Here is a 19,690-nt window from a genome sequence, read left to right on the forward strand (position 1 = left end):
AGTGTTTTACTTTGTGTATCTATGTTTTTTGGCACCTCTGACGTATAGAAACTACTTCTTTGGATGATAAAGGTAAATAGTATCTGAAATATCCATCAGTCTCTGGAAGTAGTGTATATGATAGTGTAGACACACTGTACCGACTTTACAGGGGCACACACTCTGCGGGGACACACACACGTTTGACAGATTTAATCCAGTATCACACATGACCACCTCCCAGTCCCTTGATCTCAATGGGTGGCCGAGCACTTTCTCAACTTTTAATAACACTTTCCACTGGGTAACCAGTCGCTGCAGAGAGAGCTCACCGAGCACGTGTGTCCTGACTCTGGTGGACACCCAGCGTGCCAGTGCTTTTATAGGCCCGCACTGAAAAGCCTGAAAACACAGCAGGCATCACAACTGTGGGTTAAGGACAAAGACCAATTGTGACATTGATTATGGGAGATGCAAATAAAATCTGATTGATTGATTGAACAGTGGTCCAAAGATTGACAAAATCAAACTAAAAGTCGTCAGCTTGGATACAACTTACATCATATGGGGAATGGGAATTGTAAACCGTATCCAGTTTAGTATTTAAAAGGTTTTGCATTTATATACACTATATATAGTTAAGGAGATTGCACTAACCATATGTTAAATCATCTTTTCAGTCTGATTTATATTGTCCTTTAAAGGCCTCATTGAGTTCAGGAAACCCTGTTGCTCACTTGTCTTATGACTTCACACAGAATGACCTCTTCAGGTGGACGCTGTTTGATAGTTGCTTTTTTTTTATCACCCTTTGTGCTCTACTTGGAAACTGCTGGATCAGCAGCAGCAGCAGTCAGAACGGATCTGTGTGCGATAAAGCTTCCAGCAGTTCAAACATCTGCCGAGCTCAGCAGATCTGTTACTGATTTGCAGCACCTCCTGTTTACCCGGCCCGCCGTGCGCACCTTCCACTGTGTGCACATCATATCATCAGATTTTTTTTATTCTTCCGTTTTGGCAGATTAACATATTGCACATGCATAATATAATCTATCATATCCTGCGACAGGATATTAGAGTATTATGGTTTCTTATCAAACATGTCTGCAGGCGGTGTTTACGATGTTTTTTTCTACCATAGTTCTTTTTCTCTCTGACGTCAATACACAACTTTGACTTGTTTGGTTATGGCATTAGCTGATGATGCAAACTCATGATATACTGGTGAGAACCCCTCAGTCTTTATGTCCTGGTCTATGTAATGAAGCTCTTACACCACTAGGTGGCTCCCACGCTCCCACGCTGCACTCATGAACTTTAAAGTAGAGACAGTTAGTTTCTATCATATTTTTGTACAAATGTTTAATGATCCTTCCACATTTTACGATTCAGGCTCACAAATATGTGAATTTCAGGATTGTGCAGCAGTCTCGTGTGGCTGTTGTGTATTTCTGATCACTCCGGATTTATTTGTATCTGAATAAATGGGACTACAAATTGGAACTACTTTATATTGATCATTTACTGATTTATAAATGGGTTATACATAATCAAAGGGTGAACTAAAGTCACTGACTGAAAACAATGAGTGTCACTCTCTGATAAACCATCAAGTCTGCAGTTATAGATGTGAATAGATCATAACTCAAAAGGTCAACCACACTGTACAGTAAACACAATCTATACTGTTTCTGTTTTGTGGCCAGTGGATGTTGTTGAATGGCTCAGACAGTTTGTTTTTCTGCCACCGGCCGCCACCTGAGAACAAAGGCAGCTCACAGACCGCGGGTCCTCGTTGGGGAATTCTCCTGAATCATCAGTTGGCTTTTTTCTTTGCCATCTTTTTTTTTTCCAGGCTTTACCGTCACAAACCAGATGTGAGCACCCGACGCACAACAGCAACTGTTTACCAGTTACATGGGGCAAAATAAACTGGCCACATTTCCAGCAAATATGCACATCCCTATAAGATGTTTTTTTTTTAAATTCAATAAGATTTCAACAAAAATGCTCCCCAGAGGATGAACCCCATATTGTGCCACCACCACAAGCTTCAAAGATCTAGGAAGTTTTATTCCTCTTTACTTCATCACGATTTGTTTTATAATATCACGAATCAAACTCACACCCATTCTGCTGCAGTGTGTGCTTTTATTTGCAGGTGAGGACGAGTGGAAGAGGATGAGTACGGAGCAAGGTGTTGCATCTAAAAGTCCACAACGCGTCTAATGGAGCCCAGAGATGGATGGAGGGCCCCCCACTCTGCATGCCGCCTGTACTCGCCCTTCTCCAGCAGGTACTGGCGCCCCCTGTAGTTGGGATGCTCGTAGAAGACCCAGACGCCGTCCTGGACCTGCGCCGAGTGGACGTCCCGGTAGCGCCAGCGGTCCATCAGGTTGGGCAGGTCTTCGCTGAACTCTAACATCTGTCCGCTGAAGTCCGGGCGTTCATAGATGCGGATCCTGTGCCTGCTGGAAGGCTGGAGCATAGAACGAGAAAACTCAGTGATCAACTGTTTGTCCCTTTTTTTCCAGGCTTTATGCTAAGCTATGCTAACTGCCTGGTGGCTCTTTAATCTATTTTGCAATGTAGTCAGTACAAACAAGTGCTATTCCAGGACTTACATATCGTATAAGGCGACAGGAGTGGATGGTGTCATTGAAACCGTTCCAGCTCTGGTAGGTGGGGTATTCGCCCCTCATGAGAACGTACTGGTAGCCCATGAACTGGGGTCTCTCATAGACGACCCAGGCCCCACCCTCCACCCGGATGGAGTTACAGCGGCTCAAGTGGGAGCTGAGCTCGGCACAGTCGCTGCTGCACTCGTAGAAGCGACCCTGAAAGTTCTTGTCCTCATAGAAGAAGATCTGCAAGAGGGAGTCAGTGTTACAATTTAAACAATCAAACCACCGACCTTCATGTTACCTCCAGGTGTGACAATATGCCCGATGTTGTGTTTTCAGTGAAAACAAACAACAATCATTGAAGCTTTAAAGTTTTTCTCAGGAGATCAGGGTAACAAATGAAAAAACTAAGTTTAGAAATGGCTGATTCTACCAACAAGTACTGATCCTGAATGTTTTGAACAATATCAACACTTTTCATGACAAGAATGATGAAGAAACCGTCCTACTCTGACTGGTGATGCCCATTTTACAAACAGCATTACAGTTTCCTGACATTCTAGAGCTGCAGCACTCACCTTCCCCGTGCGCTCCATAATCACCTTATGTTTGACTTCACCCAAATCAAATTAAATCCACCCATTCACACTGATGCATCGGTCCGGCTTCACTTTTATATCACAGCCGATGAAACGCATCGCCAGGAGAATGATTGTCAGTCAAATGAGCTCCACATTAACTTTGGCACATTAGCTGACGCTGCAATTGTTTTAGTTCACGGCCTTTATACGTGATGATGCAGATATTTTGAATGAAGTCTGTGTAGCTCTAGAACAAAGATCAAGATCAAGATTCATTTCATCGTTATTTTGCAGTAAACTTACTCAATCTCCATATCACTCAATTAGTGTAAATTATCACCTCGTGTTTTATTGTGTATTCGTATTAAATACTTTATAATTATATTCATTTACATGATATTACATTCTTATATTACAGTTTAGATAATTATATTGCAGTATATAGTCTATTTTTTACTCATATACGTATCTATACTACTTGCCCTCCTGTTTGTGTTACAATTCAATTTGTTATTTAACGGCCTATAATATATCAATCAGTTAGTCAAATACATCATTCTAATATCTATGTTATGTATACTAAGGTCACTGGAGAGCAACCGTTGCAGTAGATTACCCAAAATGCTCAGGGCCTGAAGCACGCACGTGGATCACTGGAATTAGTCCAATCAAACCTGGCAGTTTCTGGCCTCGTCAGATCTGCTGGGAGAGGGAGTACAATCCAAGCTTAATTTTTAAAGGCTCATTCATCAGTAGTTTGAAACACATTTATCTTTATCTCAAAAAGGTTGCCCAAGCTTTTTTGTGCTATATTGAATACACACGTTTTAAATATCAATATCAACAGGGTTGGTGTTATGTAAAACATGAAAGCAGCCGCCTCCAATATTCTCTTCATACAGCACGAGACAATGAAAGTGAGCACATGGCTTCCCCTGTGTGAATTGGATTATTCAATCAGCCATTCAAATATTTATCCAGGCTCATCACATTGTCCTGATGCAGTCGATCCAGTTTCCAGAAACAAAGCAAACGCAAAGTGCGAAGCGTCCCAAAGCCGCCGGACGCAGCAGAGCGAGCCGACGACAACAACGGAGCCGCCGGACGTTTGGTTTGATCCGGAACACGATGAGTCAGTGGCTCAGCAGGAAGCCACCAGACGCTTTACAGGAGAAAGTGAATCATGGTTGTACATGACAACTTCATATAGGTAGGAACCCAAGTTGGGTTCCTGCTGTTTCTTAAAAGTCGACTAAATCATCCGAGAGTTACTATGGAATTTGATAAAAGATATAACGTATTATTAAGTCAATAAATATTTGAATTGTCATGAGGTCACAGGGTCTTTGACCTTTAACCACCACATTCTGATCAGTTCATGCATTTGTTCCACATGTTCCTTCATTGCTCTCCCAATAAATCATCATGGTCATGAGTGCGGCTACATTTTGGAGTTCATTGCGCCTCAGTGTTTCAAAGTGCTTGGTGTACGTTGTAATATGCATCTCTCAAGTTGAAGTTGAACAAATAAGCTGTAAATAAGGTTCTTTTGAATAAAAACCTATGGTCATACCTATTTTTCAAGGTAGTTATCCCTAGAGATATCGCATTGGGACAATTTGGGCTTATTTTGACCTATTATTGTGTAACATTAAGAGATAATTACCCTGGGATCACAAAGCATGACTTTAACTCCCAAAGGTCTTCCATATGATTGGTGATCAAACATGAGAAATATTCACAGAAAAACCAGAGGAATACAGTTAGAGTTTGCTTCTGCTCATTTATTGATTGAGAGGGTCTGGGGTTAAAACTCTGTGATCCTGCGGAAGGAGCCGACACCAGGTGAGGACGCCCCCCAGTCTCCGTGCTGCGGGTACTCCCCTCGCTCCAGGAGGTACTGGTGTCCCCTGTAGTTGGGGAGGTCGTAGAAGACCCAGGCGCCGTCGGTGACCATGCAGGAGTAGGCCTCGCGCAGCTTGTAGGTGTCGTACACCGACGGGCAGTCCTCAGCGCACTCCACCATCTGCCCTCCGAAGTCCGGCCTCTCGTACAGCCTCAGCTTCCATGAAGTGCCGTAAATCTGAAAGACGTTTTAATTTCAATTCTTTGTTCTAGAAAGTGGAACATGACTTTTGGTGTAATAACACACAGAAGAAAAATCGGGTTTCTGGGGATCCTATTGTTAAAAAACAAAGTAGGCTAACTTTTAGCTAAGTCAAATACCTTAAATACAGTTTGGCCTTGTCAATTTTGCATGTTAGTGAGCCATTGTCACCAAATAAGATCCATTGGGAGAAATCTTACTGGCCACCTGCTGAATAAAAGTCCTTTTTCTCTGTTTTGGTGTCCACCAACACCTAATAGCCAGATTCTCAGGTGACCTTCCATTTTGTTCTGTTTTGGTCTCAGAGATGTTGGTGGAGACCAAAACAGAGCAAAAAGAAGTGTGGAGGAGTCCTACTGGCCACCAGGTGAAAGTAAGTCCAATATCCACTCTCAACCAGCACCTCAGAAGCACATCCAAAGCTCTTCAACCTATAAATGCAACACCAGGTTCACGTTCGTGTTTTGGCCCCATTCTGAGCGTGCACATTCCCCTTTAACAATTTCTTGGCAACTAAACTTGCGACCAAAAGCTGCAACTTGCTGCCAAACCCGCTCGCTATTGTCTGCTGGTTGGTCCGTCGGCTTCACAGCGTTCACAAAGCTCCGTCCTGTGCCTTTGTGCATTCCTGTCTTCTGTGCACTACTCAAACCTACTTTGTGTTACTTCTCGGACTCGACAGTGACTCTAGTTGGGACAGATCCCTCAAGAAACCCCGAGCGAGGACTCTTACGTTCTGTATGGCGCGGCAGGACTTGACGTTGTCGCTGAACGCCATCCATTGCTGGTTGTCGCCGTACTCCCCGGGGCTGAGGATGTACTGGAAGCCCTTGTAGTTGGGTCTCTCGTAGATCACCCACACGCCGCTCTCCACCCGGATGGAGTTGCAGCGGTTGAAGTACGTGTGCAGGTCGACACAGTCGCTGCTGCAGTTGTAGCAGCGACCCTGGAACTTCTTGTCCTCGAAAAATGTGATCTGTGGGGGAAAGGTAAGAAACGTGAGCATCTTCTGAAAAACACAGGACTAATGTCCTTCAGAGTTCGGCGGCGGTTGAAAAGCTTTTATCTCACCTTCCCCATTTGGACGCACTGTAAACCTCCTTCTTCGCTGCAGCCCCATCAAAGTATTTATCGATAAACAAAATGTGCAGAGCGGGGCAAGTCTTTGATACCCAAATGAGGCAGATTTACATTTCAGCAAAATGGCTTGGTGCTGTTTGATTTGCCTTTGTTCCAATCTGATGATGACACGCTATCAAACACATGCTGCCACAGGGAAGGCAGAGGAGGATCAGAGTCAGACAGCGATGGAAAGAAAGTGAGTTGGTTTAAAAAGCAAAGAACATATCATGGGTTCATGTACGTACTTTTACGTCTACTGAAATTTGGCTTCAATCCTTAAATAAATAAGTTTTGAGACCTAGTGACACATAATATTGTTTCATTTGAGAAATTAGACTTGAAATAAGACGAATGCAACAAAGACAGTTCCCCTATGGATTTGCTGAAAGACTATTTGTTTGTTTCAGGATTGCAATATTTATTTTATCCACGTCTTTTATGTTTTGTGATTTTTTTTCCTTCGTTAAATGCAAAGCCAGACAATCGTAGCTTGTGGATTCTGTGACTTTTCTTCCAGGTTGAACAACCCGAAGCGTCTTCACACTCTAGTAGCTCCACATCTATGACCTTCAACATTCAAGTCAAGGTCGAACTGCTCTAGGTTTGACAATAATGTAATGAAGAGTTTTTTAGAGGCAAACTAGTCGTTAAACTTTTTATTATGGACGTACAAGGCAAACCTTTCAACTGAAGAAAACATATAACCTGCATCTGTTACTTTAGGTTTCGGGTTTGCAACATTTTCACCACCCACCGCTTTTAAAGCATAGATCTGTCCAGTGCACATTAATGTTTTCCACATTATCCAGGCCGTTCGTTTCAGTTCAAGTTGAAAATCATCCTGCACGATCCTAGCCAATGTCAGATATTGAACTTTTCTATTGGGACATACAACGTAATGCTCCTTCTCGCAAACTGCCTGTTTACGCATTACTTCGACTGTTGGGCTAGGTTTTCTAACGGCAAACCTTTTCCTAGCTCATTCTCAAATACAGAATATAAGTTTTCCTACACACACACTGAACAAGGACAAACAAGGACAATAAGTTATATACAAATATTGAACAGCTACTGCATGCCCACTTATAGATGGACATGAACGGCTGGACACTGTTCAACCTGTAGGAATCACTCTTTGCTTTTGAAAAGTCTCAAGTAAAATGAAGCGCAGACATCAGACACACTGGATTTCAGCCTCGTTTTATTTGTTCACATGTTGCACATTCGGAGTTAACAGGAGTCTACGATGCGTCTGATGGAGCTCATCCTGGACATGTTGCTCGTGCCCAGCTCTCGCAGGTTGCGGTGCTCTCCCGGCCGGAGGTACAGCATCCGGCCTTTGTAGTTGGGCTGCTCGTACATCAGCCAGTGGCCGTCCATCACGTTGCAGGACTGGAAGTCGGCCGACTGGAAACGGTCCATCGTGTTGTCGCAGTCGTCCATCAGCTCGTGCATTTGGCCGCCGAAGTTCTCCCTCTCGTAGATCCTCATGCGGAAGGGTCCCCTGTGCTGTGGGTGCAGAAACAACAGGGGAATGAAGAGTGAACCGATCTACACGTTACAGCTTCAGTCTGAAAATCCTGCAATAAGATCGTGCTCAGAAACTAACCCTGAGCAAAAAAATCTGAAATCAATAATCAATAAGGTCAAAATTGCTAAGTAAAGAAAATCTCAATCGAGAGAAAGTTCTAGCTATTTTTGGAGATTATCTAATTATCTTTCAGGATTTTTACATAAAAATAAGAGGAACCAGCTTCAAGCAAAGACTTATTTAAGGCGGCACTTTTCCTTGATTTCAAGCAGAATCACTGAGTCACGGGAAAAGAGAAAATATCCGTAAATTCAAGGGTCACAGATTTTAGCAGAATCTTGCAGCCTCAGTGATGAGCAGCTTCTATTTGATGTCAAATCGTTGGAGTCTTAAGGCGACTCCACGTCTCAAACCTGTCCACCTACCGTGGGGATCATGCGACAGGACCTGATGCAGTCGCTGATACTGGTCCCCATCAGGCGCTGGTTGTCCGGGTACTCTCCCCTCCTCGCCAGCGTCTGATGGCCCGTGAAGTTGTTCTGCTCATAGACCATGAAGAGGCCGCACTCCACCCGGCAGGAGTTGCACTTGGTCAGGAAGGAGGTCAGCTCGGGGCAGTCGCTGCTGGTCTCGTAGGACCGGCCCTGGAAGTCCCGGTCCTCGTAGAATATGATCTATAAGACACAAACACTCATGTGAAACCAAAGCAGCACCTTTACACCCTGCAGAGATTTCTCTCTCTAAAGATTCTTCTGAATGTGGGAGAGATGTTTTGAAAGTTTCACTCACCCTCCCCATGGTCATGATTTTAGCGAGTTAATCTCAGATGTACGGCTTCCACATCGACCCTTTTCCCTTTTTATACATTGCACAGCCGTAGTATTTCCACATGGCTTGTGCTGAAACCTTTGAGTCATCACTCTATATTGTACCCCAGGGCAGCACTATAGGGTGGCACACTGTACTGTACGTCAGAATGTGCAATGAAAACTCAGGACTATATTGGAGCTTATGTTTTACTTCCAGAAGCTTTAATTATTTTATTCATAAATCATCTATAATAAAAAATATGTGGCGTGAATAATCAGAACTTAAAGATGAACTTTGTCCAAACACTGAAGACGTTTGAGAAACTGCACAAAACCTTCTAGATTCCACAGAAAATCAATGTCCAGGCCTGGAATCATTCGGAAATAGAAATAAATTTACAATCTTTCATATACAGTTTCTGTTTATGTGACCTGACCTGACCTCAACTACATTCAACACACCACAATAACTATTCATGTGTGGTGTGGAAGATGAATGCTGCCCCACGTGAACCGGCTGCTGAGTCAGAATGTTTGGCACAAAGGTGTGTGAGGTGGTCGGCTGCTCGGCCCGTATAAAAGAGACGCTCGGATGCTGTCACTTAGGAAAAACGTGAAACCATCACCATGGGCAGGGTAATACTCCTCATGTGTTTGTGTAATGTCGGAAAAAATCCAGAGTTGTAAAATTGTTTTATAGATGCAAACTGTTTCCGTAAAGTCGTTTCCAACCGGTAATAAATCTTGGCTGATTTCTCTCATTTTCTCTGCCGCAGATTATCTTCTACGAGGACAAGAACTTCCAGGGTCGCTCCTATGAGTGCAGCAGCGACTGCTCGGACATCCACATGCACATCACCCGCTGCAACTCCTGCAGGGTGGACAACGGCTGCTACGTGGTGTACGACCGCACCAACTTCACGGGCAACCAGGCGTTCCTGCGCAGGGGGGAGTACCAGGACATCCAGCGCATGGGCAGCATGATGGGCATGACTGGCATGACCGGCGTGACCATGATGGACACCATTCGCTCCTGCCGCATGATCCCTATGGTGAGATGTTTGGTTTGAGTTTGACCCAGAATACGGGAGGGGCTGTAGAAAATGGGGCTATCACGTCTTGTCTTGGTCCAGCAGCACAGGGGACAGTTCAGGATGAAGATCTACGAGAGGGAGAACTTCTCGGGCCAGATGCACGAGGTGATGGACGACTGCGAGAACCTGCAGGACCGCTACCTCATGGCCGACTGCCAGTCCTGCAACGTGATGGACGGCCACTGGCTGATGTTCGAGCAGCCCAACTTCAGGGGCCGCATGATCTACGTGAGGCCCGGCGAGCACAGGAACTTCCGGGAGTCCAGCAACGTGATGCGAGTCAGCTCCATGCGTCGCATCATGGACATTTGCTGATTGTAACTCATTCTAACAAAGTGTAGGAGGAAAATAAACCATATTTTCAAGTATCTCTTTTGCTGTCTTTGATTCTTTGCACTTGGGTAAACATCACAATCTTGATTCTGAAATTAAAAAAATTCAATTTCCATTCAAAATAAATGGTTTAGTTATTATACACTTGTTATTATATTGACTTTATTATCAAGCTCCCGATGAATCCACTCATCTCACCTCTCATTATGAATATTTTACTTGTTTTCAACACAAATATTTCCCTTGTCTTATTACAACTGGTTCAATAGTACTGATGTTCCATAATACTGGTTTGAAGTATCTGAATCACAGCTATACACAAAAATATCATGAAGGTATTACCAAGACTGTACATTTTGTACTCATAGAGCACAATATCTTATAACATATTTATAATCATACAATACTAATGGATTGGAGTGTATCATTAAAACTAAAGAGGCAACATTAACTAGGTACTGTTTTTTATTTTAAGATTTATTATTAGTGGATTTGAATAACAACGTCGTGATTCAAACTCAGGATTTGTTGTCTATTAAGTAGAGGAACTTAAAAAAAAGATGATTTATAATCACAAGATTAAATTTCCTTCAGATCATGAATATACTCATAAGTTAAATTATATGTTCTGTGACAACCTGCATGTTTGATTCTGAGAAACCTTGTGTGTAAAGCTGATATTCTACAGAAAGGGTAGATCCTCTGAGGAGCATGCTGGGAAAATACCAAAGTAAAAAGCAAACGTACTCTTTTCTCTTCTATTTTTATCCACAGTTTTACAGTGTAAACCACATTCTGTCTTTATTTAAGAGGAAACTTTAAAAAGCAGCACGGAGGACCTGAGGTTCAAACCACTGACTTTCTGGTCAGTGGACGACCCGCTCTACCTCCAGAGCCCCGGTATCCCATGAGGCCGAGCTGCTTTCATTCTATACGAGGAGAAGTTTTGGTCAGAGTCTCAAACAAATCAAAGGCACTGAAAACATCTGACAGGGGCCATAAAGGAAGTCATGGGACAGGTTTGCGATAAATATCATGTTATATTACGAAACTGAAAAAATGCTGCAAACTAATAAAACAAGTTAACATGAGTGAATCCGACATTTGGAGCATTGCATAATGTTTTCCTTAGGCTAAAAAATATGATATAATCCTTGATTTAATAAAATCAATGCCTCTTTACAAGGATCCTAGCTTGAGTTTTAGATCAGGGCTGCAGGACCACGCTGATAAATATCACAAGAAGCGATTCACAAGATTCACAGCTCTGAAGTAACAAAGTTTCAGAACTCAAGTTTCAAAGTGTCACAACTTTTTTCCACCAGTTTTCAGAGGAACCGTTGACAAGGGTTCAAACCTGATGCACAGGGGGAACAGTGACCAAATGTGAAACACAGTGGAAAGAGCGCTGCAGCTTTAACTTGAAGAAAACCTCGAATACAAAACAGTTTTTCCAAAGATTTAAAATATATTTTCAATCAAAACGTTTGAAAACACATTTCATCCACGCAAAACCATTTTATATTAGATTTAAACCTTTCAAACACAGAGTTTCAACCTTTCAAGTCTTTATTTGTGCATCATCAAAAACGTTAAGTGTTAAATGAAGTGAGTGCGAGGAACGGAGCTGTTTGAACTTTTCATTTGCATAAGGAAGATTGTATTAGTTCTTCTTCCAAAATGTTCATTCATCAGCTTCTACTACCATCATGCATCTGCCTCCATGCAACAGCACCTGTGATGAAAATAATGGCGCAGAAAATACAACAGTATTGCAAAAGCTAGAGTTTGCTTTGTCATTGTGAAATCCACAGCACTACAGTTTAATCGGAGTGAGCGCAGAGTTCACAGCTTTGATGTATAATACAGTAGCGACTGGGCCGATAAGCTGACTCGCTCATTTCATACAATCGAGGGTCAGATTCTTTTCATGTCACATGATGCATAAAAGGCCGAGCACCCGTGAGGAGAACAACACAAATCAAATAGCTTGACCATGAATGGAAAGGTAACGTGTGCGTCCGATGCAACAAACATTGACCGAATCACTGCAGCACAGAACTTCTGCAATGAACCAAGAACCCGATCTGTGTCTTTCCCTCTAGATCGTCTTCTTCGAGGAGAGAAACTTCCAGGGCCGCTCGTATGAGTGCGTCAGCGACTGCTCGGAGATCTCCTCGCACCTGAGCCGCTGCAGCTCCTGCAAGGTGGAGAGCGGGACGTTCATGGTCTACGATCAGCCCAACTTCACGGGGCAGCAGCACCTCCTGACCAAGGGAGAGTACCCCGAGTATCAGAACACCCTCGGCTTCAATGACTGCATTCAGTCCTGCCGCATTGTCCCTGCGGTAAATATGAAAATTATAGAACATAGGTAGTACAGGATAGATTCAAGTATGGTTGGTTTAAGTATCAGAATGCATAACATACAATGCATTTCATGGGATCTGTTGCCCTCACTCTTGCAGCACAAGGGGCCGTACAGGATGAGGATCTACGAGAGGCCGAACTTCGAGGGCCAAGCGCACGAACTGACCCACGACTGCGACTCCATCCAGGACCACTACCACATGTCGGACACGCAGTCCTGCAACGTGGTGGACGGCCACTGGCTGATGTTCGAGCAGCCCAACTACGAGGGCCGGATGCTCTACCTGAGGCCCGGCGAGTACAGGAACCTCCGGGAGATGAGCGGCGACGACATGAGGTTCAACTCGATCCGACGCATCACCGAGTCCTAATGACTCGTGCTGAAACCGAGAAGCTTTGCAGATGATGTGATTTTATTCATATTAACAAGTTGTCAAACTGAGAGAAAAAGAAAAAGCCTTGTTTTTACCCTGAAACTGTGATTTTTGTGCATTGTTTGCATGTAGTTCAGTTGCACTGTGCAATCCAGCCACAATGAATTTACCTCTTTTACTGTGTGACGCGCACAATAAACCAATAAACTGATTCGCAGAATCTCTGTGTCAAGAACTTCTGAGGATCAACGTGAACATACACTGGAGTCAGAGTCTAAACAAACAGGAAACACTAGAAATAAAGTTATTCTCCTAAACGTGGCTCTAATACACAAGTGGGATGAAGGTATTAGAGCCAACTTACATAAAACACAAATATGAATATAAGTCATTCAAAATACAAAGATAAAGTGAAAATATTAAGTTAGAGCTCATATCACTCAAATCCCTGTTGAGCACAAACTGTTCACAAATATACGTATTACATCTATTGTTGTAAAATGATTCATGAATATATAAACCTTAAATGCCAACATTAGCTAAATATAACTTATATATTTCTTTTGAATATATATATTTCAATTACATGAATTCAATGCTACTGCAATGAGAAAAGCAATGAAAGCTGAGCCATCCTTAAACTGCAGAAACATGTATTATCACACGTATTTAACTATAGTATAACACAAATATTACATTATGATAGAAATAGAAAACAATACATTTGTAGCACAAATGTTGTATTATGGGATTTTAAGTCCTTTTGTCATACATCCATGAGACACAAGGTTTATCTGGGATATATAGAATATTTGTAAACAGTATAGAGATGTATTTAACAACAGATATACATGTATCGGCCTGCTACTACACTGTGGAGTGTTTTCTCTGTATGATTTATATTCCACACAAAACTCAAATTCTAAAACCATGAAGACAGAATTACGGTTAAATATGTTGATGCTGACGCTTCTCTGGAGTCCTGTGCAGACGACTGAGCATGCAGGAGCTCAGCCCCCCCGAGGATACCACAGTACGGGTGTGGGAGAGGGGGGTGAGGGGGTGGGGGGTTCGAGGCCCGAACAAAAGCAAGAGAACTGGACGCCGCTGCTGACATGAAGGAACCAATGGGCTGTGAATTGTAAAGCATATAAAAGCTACGGCTGTGTGAGCGGGGGGGAAAAGTCAGTGTTTGTGTTCCCTCGGGATTTCAATATGGAATCAATGAAATCATGTGAAGGGTTGAACTTGATAATCACGTGCATCGAGAGGAGTGTTATCAAACAGAACGTGTGCTGCTGGAGAAATGAACTGACACAAAGAAAAAATGAGTTTCTCTCTTTTCCACTTTGTCCAAAGTCAAACTCTGAAGTTCATTACAGTCCAGTGCAAAATGTATTTAATAAGTTTGAGTTTATTTGTGGATTAACATCATCGACTAGATCAAATTCAAAGGGTGAAAAGGGGGGGTGGGGGCTGGGGTTGGGGGGGCGGTGTGTGAGCAGATTTGCTTTGTCGCAAAAAACAACAACAACAACGTGGCGCTGCCAGAAAAGAGCTGACGAGCCGACTCATTGTCCGGACTCACAATGACCCGGGTCATCCGTGGGTTATAAAGGCAGCACGGTGTCCACAGCGGCCGCTACAGTGTGACCGAGGTTAGCCGTCATTATGGGTAAGGTAAGGCTGCTTGTTTTCCTCTGCTTGGACCCCACCCCGTGAACTGGACCTGTTTCTACCCGGTGGTACAACATGTGTGTGTTTTTCTCTCAATCTGAGCCGACAACTGTGTTGATTTTGAAAGAATCTCTCCTCTGACTTTCAGATAATCTTCTACGAGGACAAGAACTTCCAGGGCCGCTCCTACGAGTGCGGCAGCGAGTGCTCCGACCTGCACTCGCACTTCAGCCGCTGCAACTCCATCCGAGTGGACAGCGGTGACTGGATGGTCTATGAGAGGCCCAGCTACACCGGCTACCAGTACTTCCTGAAGAAGGGCGACTACCCCGACTACCAGCGCTGGATGGGATTCAACGACTGTGTGAGATCGTGCCGCATGATCCCCACGGTGAGTTGAGAACTTTCTTTTAAAAAACATTCTAGCCTACAAGTGACTAAATCCCTCAGTTTCCTCCTCAGAACCAAGGCTCCCACAAGATGATGATCTACGAGCGACCGGAGTTCGGAGGCCAGAGGATGGAGCTGACCGACGACTGCCCCTCCCTGTTCGAACGCTTCCACATGAACGACGTCTACTCCTGCAACGTGATGGACGGCCACTGGATCTTCTACGAGCACCCCCACTACAGGGGACGCCAGTTCCTGATGCGCCAGGGGGAGTACAGGAGATTCAACGAGTGGGGCAGCTCGAGTCCCAGGGTGGGATCCATCAGACGTATCTCCATGTGAGAGAGCTGATGTCTGTTTATGTGAAGTCACTAAAACACTGTCAATAAAGATTTACAATAATTAATGTTCTGTCAACTGCTTTCTTTGGGTTCATCACTTGTGGGTCAAGTGGAGAAAACATCACGATAAAGGTTTTAAACTAATTATCCCACGTTATTATTTCATGAGTGGATCATTGGAGGTGGAAACAGGAATAAAACACAAACACACACGGGAGGGATTCGACTTTCAGATACAGAGCTGTAGCTGGGCATGTTTATTATGGAGAACAGACAGAGAAAGAAGGTTCACGAGACTCCTAGTTGAAGTCGGTGATTCGCCTGAGCGAGCCGATCCGGGGGCTGGCGCCGCCCCAGTCGCTGAATCTGCGGTACTCTCCGGGCCTCAGGTAGTAGGGCCGGCCGCGGTAGTTGGGCTGGTCATAGAGCAGCCATTGGCCGTCGACCACGTTGCACGAGTGGATGTCGGACATGCGCAGGCGGTCCTGGACGTTGGGGCAGTCGTCGCTCACCTCCTGCATCTGGCCGGACATGTCTGGACGCTCATATAGTCGGATCTTGTAGGAGCCGCGGTGCTGCAGGAGGAAGGAAACGCATGAGGCAGAGTTTAGGAAAGTTCCTAAAAGGCTAAAACCAAAGATTTCTCCTCAACCTAGAGTTTCCTTTAATCTGTCAATCATTCCCTCCATCCTCCTCTCACCATGGGGATCATGCGGCAGGAGCGGATGCAGTCGTTGATGCCGACCATGCGCTGGTTGTCCGAGTACTCCCCCCGGCGGAGGAAGTACTGGTGGCCCAGGTACTGGGGCCGCTCGTACACCATGAAGCAGCCGCTCTCCACCCGGATGGAGTTGCAGCGGTTGAAGTACGGGTGCAGGTCAGCACAGTCGCTCATGCTCTCATGGTGCCGACCCTGGAAATTCCTGTCCTCGTAGAATATGATCTGTAAACGTTCGACAAAGTTAGTCGACTCGCGTGGGAACTTTTATTGTAACTTTTAGTAGCGACACGTAATAATCTTACCTTTCCCATTGCTAGATTTGTTGGGGGCCCGACTGCCGCTCAGTAGTTCCTGTCCGCGCCTCTGTCCTTTTATATAAAGTTGCTGTGTGATGGCGCAGCATAAAGTATTGTCGTAGGTTTCATAACACATAATGTATAGTGACGCACAACAGTGTGATGCCGACTTATTGTCCGCGTTTCACAGGTTCATCACTATTGATCAAAACACGGCGGCGTGCTAGCAACCCCAGGTCACCGCTCACAGTATCAGCAAAACAACAGGCTTCTCATTCAGAAAGACTGTGAGCGCCAGGGCCAGAACATACCTCCGGCAGAATGTACACACAGACACACAATGAGGATATACAACTGTACACAAACAACTGCTGCTAATTAGTACTGCGCGGGAACAACAACAAAACAAAGGTTATTTCCTCGTGTGGGAGTGTTTGGTGCACACGAGGTTTAAAGCAGAGAAATTTTGTTATATCTCAGTGTGAACTTTGAACTATGATATATATAATACTATGTCGTATGTGTTTGGGTTTGTCTCAGGAGGAATTGTAAAACCTGAGGTGGTTCTCAGATTTTCTCAATGAATGAAATCTCCTCATCTGGACACTGCAGCTGGTGATAAATGCTTTTTGGCACTAAATTAGCAATAAGATGCAAAAATGGTGCTGAGCAGTTCTGCTACTTCAGGGCAGATCAGAGCCCGTCTCATGGAGAGAGTTATAAACTGTCAATCTGACCTGAGTTCAGTCGTGTGCTCTGCTGCCGTCTAGTGTGTCTGTTCAGTAAAGATGCACAAACATAAAACACACACACTCAATACAAACCTGCAGCTTGTATCATCAAAGGTGGGAGAGTTTCCTGGAGGTGACACGTCACGGGAGGAGGAGCTACTGCCGTGAACTTGATCTGATAAATAAGCAGCAAAGCAAACATCACTTAATATCAACAAAGTGCCAGATCTTGACTATGAAGAATTGTGTGAATAGCATTAGACATTAAAATCATTAATTCAAAGTTGTTGTTCAAGACATTTCATAAAGTTCTCAACACTTTGCCACCAAGCATCATATTATTTTATTATATATTCATATATTATCATAATACGTTCAAGATTTTGGTTAGAAGTACCACATATTGCCCACAAGGAGGCGCCATTTCGCTGCGAGTAAATAAGTAATCTCATGCTGCATGTAAATCACAGCAATGGTGATTAGATAGATAGATTGAAAAAGAGATAGATAGATAGATAGATAGAGAGATGGAAAAAATAAATATATAGATAGAGAGATAAATAGATAGATGGATAGACAAATCATCAGTATTATATAAGAAAATTACCAAACATAGGTGAGTGAAACATAAATTAAAACCATAACCAAACATCTATCAGACATATTGTTCTAAACAAACTCCTCTGCTTGGAGAATGTGTTGTGTAGGGGTTGACTTTATTGTTATTATTATTATTATTATCATCCTTTAACTTTTTAAGAAACTTTTCAAGGAACTACTTTTCTCCACCGGCCTCCTCGGATGCTGCATCCACTCCTCTCAAAAGGTATAATTTGTCCATGACTGGCGATGAAGAGCTGTGAAACACTGTCATTGACCTCTTCCTCCTCTTCCTCCTCCTCCTCCCTCAGACCACAGGAGACAACGTGCCACCGAGACACAGAGAAGACGCAGATTCATCGTGGAGACATTTGCAAACATCTTTCTCAGATCTGCTTCTCTTGTGACATCTCCAATCGGCAGCTCCTCTGTGTCGTGCACGGTTCCCGTCTCTCCAGCCTCCTTCCTCCACATTGTTTGCTCTCATCTGAGTAATGCGGGCCACACCATTACTTGTCATTCATTTCCAGCTTTTTCTTAATTGCCGGGGTGAAGTTCTGACTGTGCACAATGAGAAGGGCATGTTTGATAATTACAGCAATTTACCAACTAAAGGTCCTTTTATTCTCCACAAAGATCATTTGACACACACGGTGCCGTCAGCACAACTCCTCCGAGTTTCCACCGAGACCGAAAGAGGGGATTTGATGTTTTAACCGTTCTAGTTCTGCTCTTTTTGTTTATTATGTTCCATCTTCTCTCCTGCTCTTTTCATATTCTTCTCCTCCTTCCTCCTCCTTTCTTCTTCTCCCTTCTGCTTTGTTCTCCTCTATTATTCATCCTACTATCTCTTCTTTCTCTGCTTCCTCTTCTCCTCCCTCTTCCCCTTCTTCTCCTATCTCCTCCATTTCCTTCCTCTTACTTCTTCTTCTTTTTCCTCCTTCTTCATGATAATTTATCATTTCTACTTCTCTTGAATCAAACAATATGACCAGGTTATTGGCCCATTATCTTTCTTTCCAGTCCCTAATGTCGTCCTCTGACCTTTTCCCCTTAAACGTCTGGACGTGAGTGACGTGGCTCTGACGTGAGCTTTGCTTCTGGAGGAGGAAACGGACCAGAGCAGAATTAGTTAAATCTCAATCAGCCTCAGCGTCTCCAGGAACCAGCACTGGTTCACGTCAGGAGGGTTTGACACAACCGAGGAAAACCAAAGTAATCCATTACATCATTCATGGGTCAAGTGCAAGTGATGCATGACTTGTGGCAGATGCATTGAGAGACTGCGTGTGAAGTGGATAAGTGAAAAGGTTCTATTACTCTTTACATCATCTGTAGTTCCACACTGAAAATCTAAACATTTAAGCCTCAAATAACCAATTAAAACCAAGGTCCATGTCCAATCTGTTAACATGGAGGAGGTGGGGTTCATGACCTTTATTACAGCCTGCCACCAGGGGGCCATCGAGAGGATTTGGCTTCATGTCATCCATCTTTGTCTATAAATACAGTCTAAGGTTCAAATCAACGTGTTTTGTATCCGTGCCACTTCTCAGACACAATAATCTGCATCGTCTTCTCTTGAGTTTGACGATGAACAAAAATGCCATCTTCCATTTTCAGTCCCGGGACTTTGCCGCGTGAGAAGAGAACAGAGGAGCGTGAGGTCAAATATCAGGTCAGACGTGCTCGTACCGCTGAGAATAAGTCCGCTTCACCTCGGTCGGTCAGTCAGTCAGACAGTCGTGGAGACAGAGGTTGTTGAAAAATGAGCCATAACAGAAGGGTTCAGCTGCGGCTCTGTAATTACTCTACAAATCTCTGATTTCCCCTCCTTCATCTGCAGACTATTTATAGCCGCCGCATTCCTCTCGGAGAATAAAATGATCTCTTTGAGACAGTACAATGCCAGAAATAACAGGTTTGGACAAACATTTGCTGAGGCGTGGTGGGCCTGGCTGACCATTACTGAGTTCCACTGTGGTTTCAGTCTACTGTTCACCCCCCCCC

At 43.9% G+C, this 19,690-nt stretch overlaps 7 protein-coding genes across 8 annotated transcripts; 3 read left to right on the forward strand and 4 right to left on the reverse strand.

Moving 5' to 3' along the window:
* Positions 1-2,185: 2,185 nt before the first annotated feature.
* Positions 2,186-3,199, reverse strand: LOC128431007 (gamma-crystallin M2-like). Its single transcript, XM_053417195.1, has 3 exons — positions 3,182-3,199; positions 2,604-2,846; positions 2,186-2,458 (listed from the first exon to the last, which is right to left on the reverse strand). Exons 1-3 carry the CDS (start codon positions 3,197-3,199, stop codon positions 2,186-2,188), a joined length of 534 nt encoding a protein of 177 aa, XP_053273170.1.
* Positions 3,200-4,991: 1,792 nt separating this feature from the next.
* Positions 4,992-6,371, reverse strand: LOC128431008 (gamma-crystallin M2-like). 2 transcript variants are annotated; one of them, XM_053417196.1, is made up of 3 exons: positions 6,363-6,371; positions 6,025-6,267; positions 4,992-5,267 (listed from the first exon to the last, which is right to left on the reverse strand). In XM_053417196.1, exons 1-3 carry the CDS (start codon positions 6,369-6,371, stop codon positions 4,992-4,994), a joined length of 528 nt encoding a protein of 175 aa, XP_053273171.1. The 2 variants fall into 2 exon arrangements, with proteins under 2 accessions (XP_053273171.1, XP_053273172.1); XM_053417197.1 differs by having other exon boundaries at positions 4,992-5,246; positions 6,019-6,267.
* Positions 6,372-7,643: 1,272 nt separating this feature from the next.
* LOC128431006 (gamma-crystallin M3-like) lies at positions 7,644-8,748 on the reverse strand. Its single transcript, XM_053417194.1, has 3 exons — positions 8,734-8,748; positions 8,370-8,618; positions 7,644-7,922 (listed from the first exon to the last, which is right to left on the reverse strand). The coding sequence occupies exons 1-3, from the start codon at positions 8,746-8,748 to the stop codon at positions 7,644-7,646; spliced, it is 543 nt and encodes a 180-aa protein (XP_053273169.1).
* A 535-nt stretch (positions 8,749-9,283) lies between these two features.
* Positions 9,284-10,162, forward strand: LOC128431340 (gamma-crystallin M3-like). The gene is made up of 4 exons (XM_053417622.1): positions 9,284-9,298; positions 9,360-9,389; positions 9,530-9,805; positions 9,890-10,162. Exons 1-4 carry the CDS (start codon positions 9,284-9,286, stop codon positions 10,160-10,162), a joined length of 594 nt encoding a protein of 197 aa, XP_053273597.1.
* A 2,014-nt stretch (positions 10,163-12,176) lies between these two features.
* LOC128431051 (gamma-crystallin M3-like) lies at positions 12,177-12,921 on the forward strand. The gene is made up of 3 exons (XM_053417264.1): positions 12,177-12,188; positions 12,286-12,528; positions 12,649-12,921. Exons 1-3 carry the CDS (start codon positions 12,177-12,179, stop codon positions 12,919-12,921), a joined length of 528 nt encoding a protein of 175 aa, XP_053273239.1.
* A 1,674-nt stretch (positions 12,922-14,595) lies between these two features.
* On the forward strand, positions 14,596-15,333 carry LOC128431015 (gamma-crystallin M2-like). The gene is made up of 3 exons (XM_053417213.1): positions 14,596-14,604; positions 14,750-14,992; positions 15,064-15,333. The coding sequence occupies exons 1-3, from the start codon at positions 14,596-14,598 to the stop codon at positions 15,331-15,333; spliced, it is 522 nt and encodes a 173-aa protein (XP_053273188.1).
* A 298-nt stretch (positions 15,334-15,631) lies between these two features.
* Positions 15,632-16,370, reverse strand: LOC128431267 (gamma-crystallin M2). Its single transcript, XM_053417537.1, has 3 exons — positions 16,356-16,370; positions 16,033-16,275; positions 15,632-15,907 (listed from the first exon to the last, which is right to left on the reverse strand). Exons 1-3 carry the CDS (start codon positions 16,362-16,364, stop codon positions 15,632-15,634), a joined length of 528 nt encoding a protein of 175 aa, XP_053273512.1. The 5' UTR covers positions 16,365-16,370.
* Between the last annotated feature and the right edge of the window lie 3,320 nt (positions 16,371-19,690).

Source organism: Pleuronectes platessa, chromosome 24 (genome assembly GCF_947347685.1).
Source record: "Pleuronectes platessa chromosome 24, fPlePla1.1, whole genome shotgun sequence".
Taxonomy (NCBI): Eukaryota; Metazoa; Chordata; class Actinopteri; order Pleuronectiformes; family Pleuronectidae; genus Pleuronectes; species Pleuronectes platessa.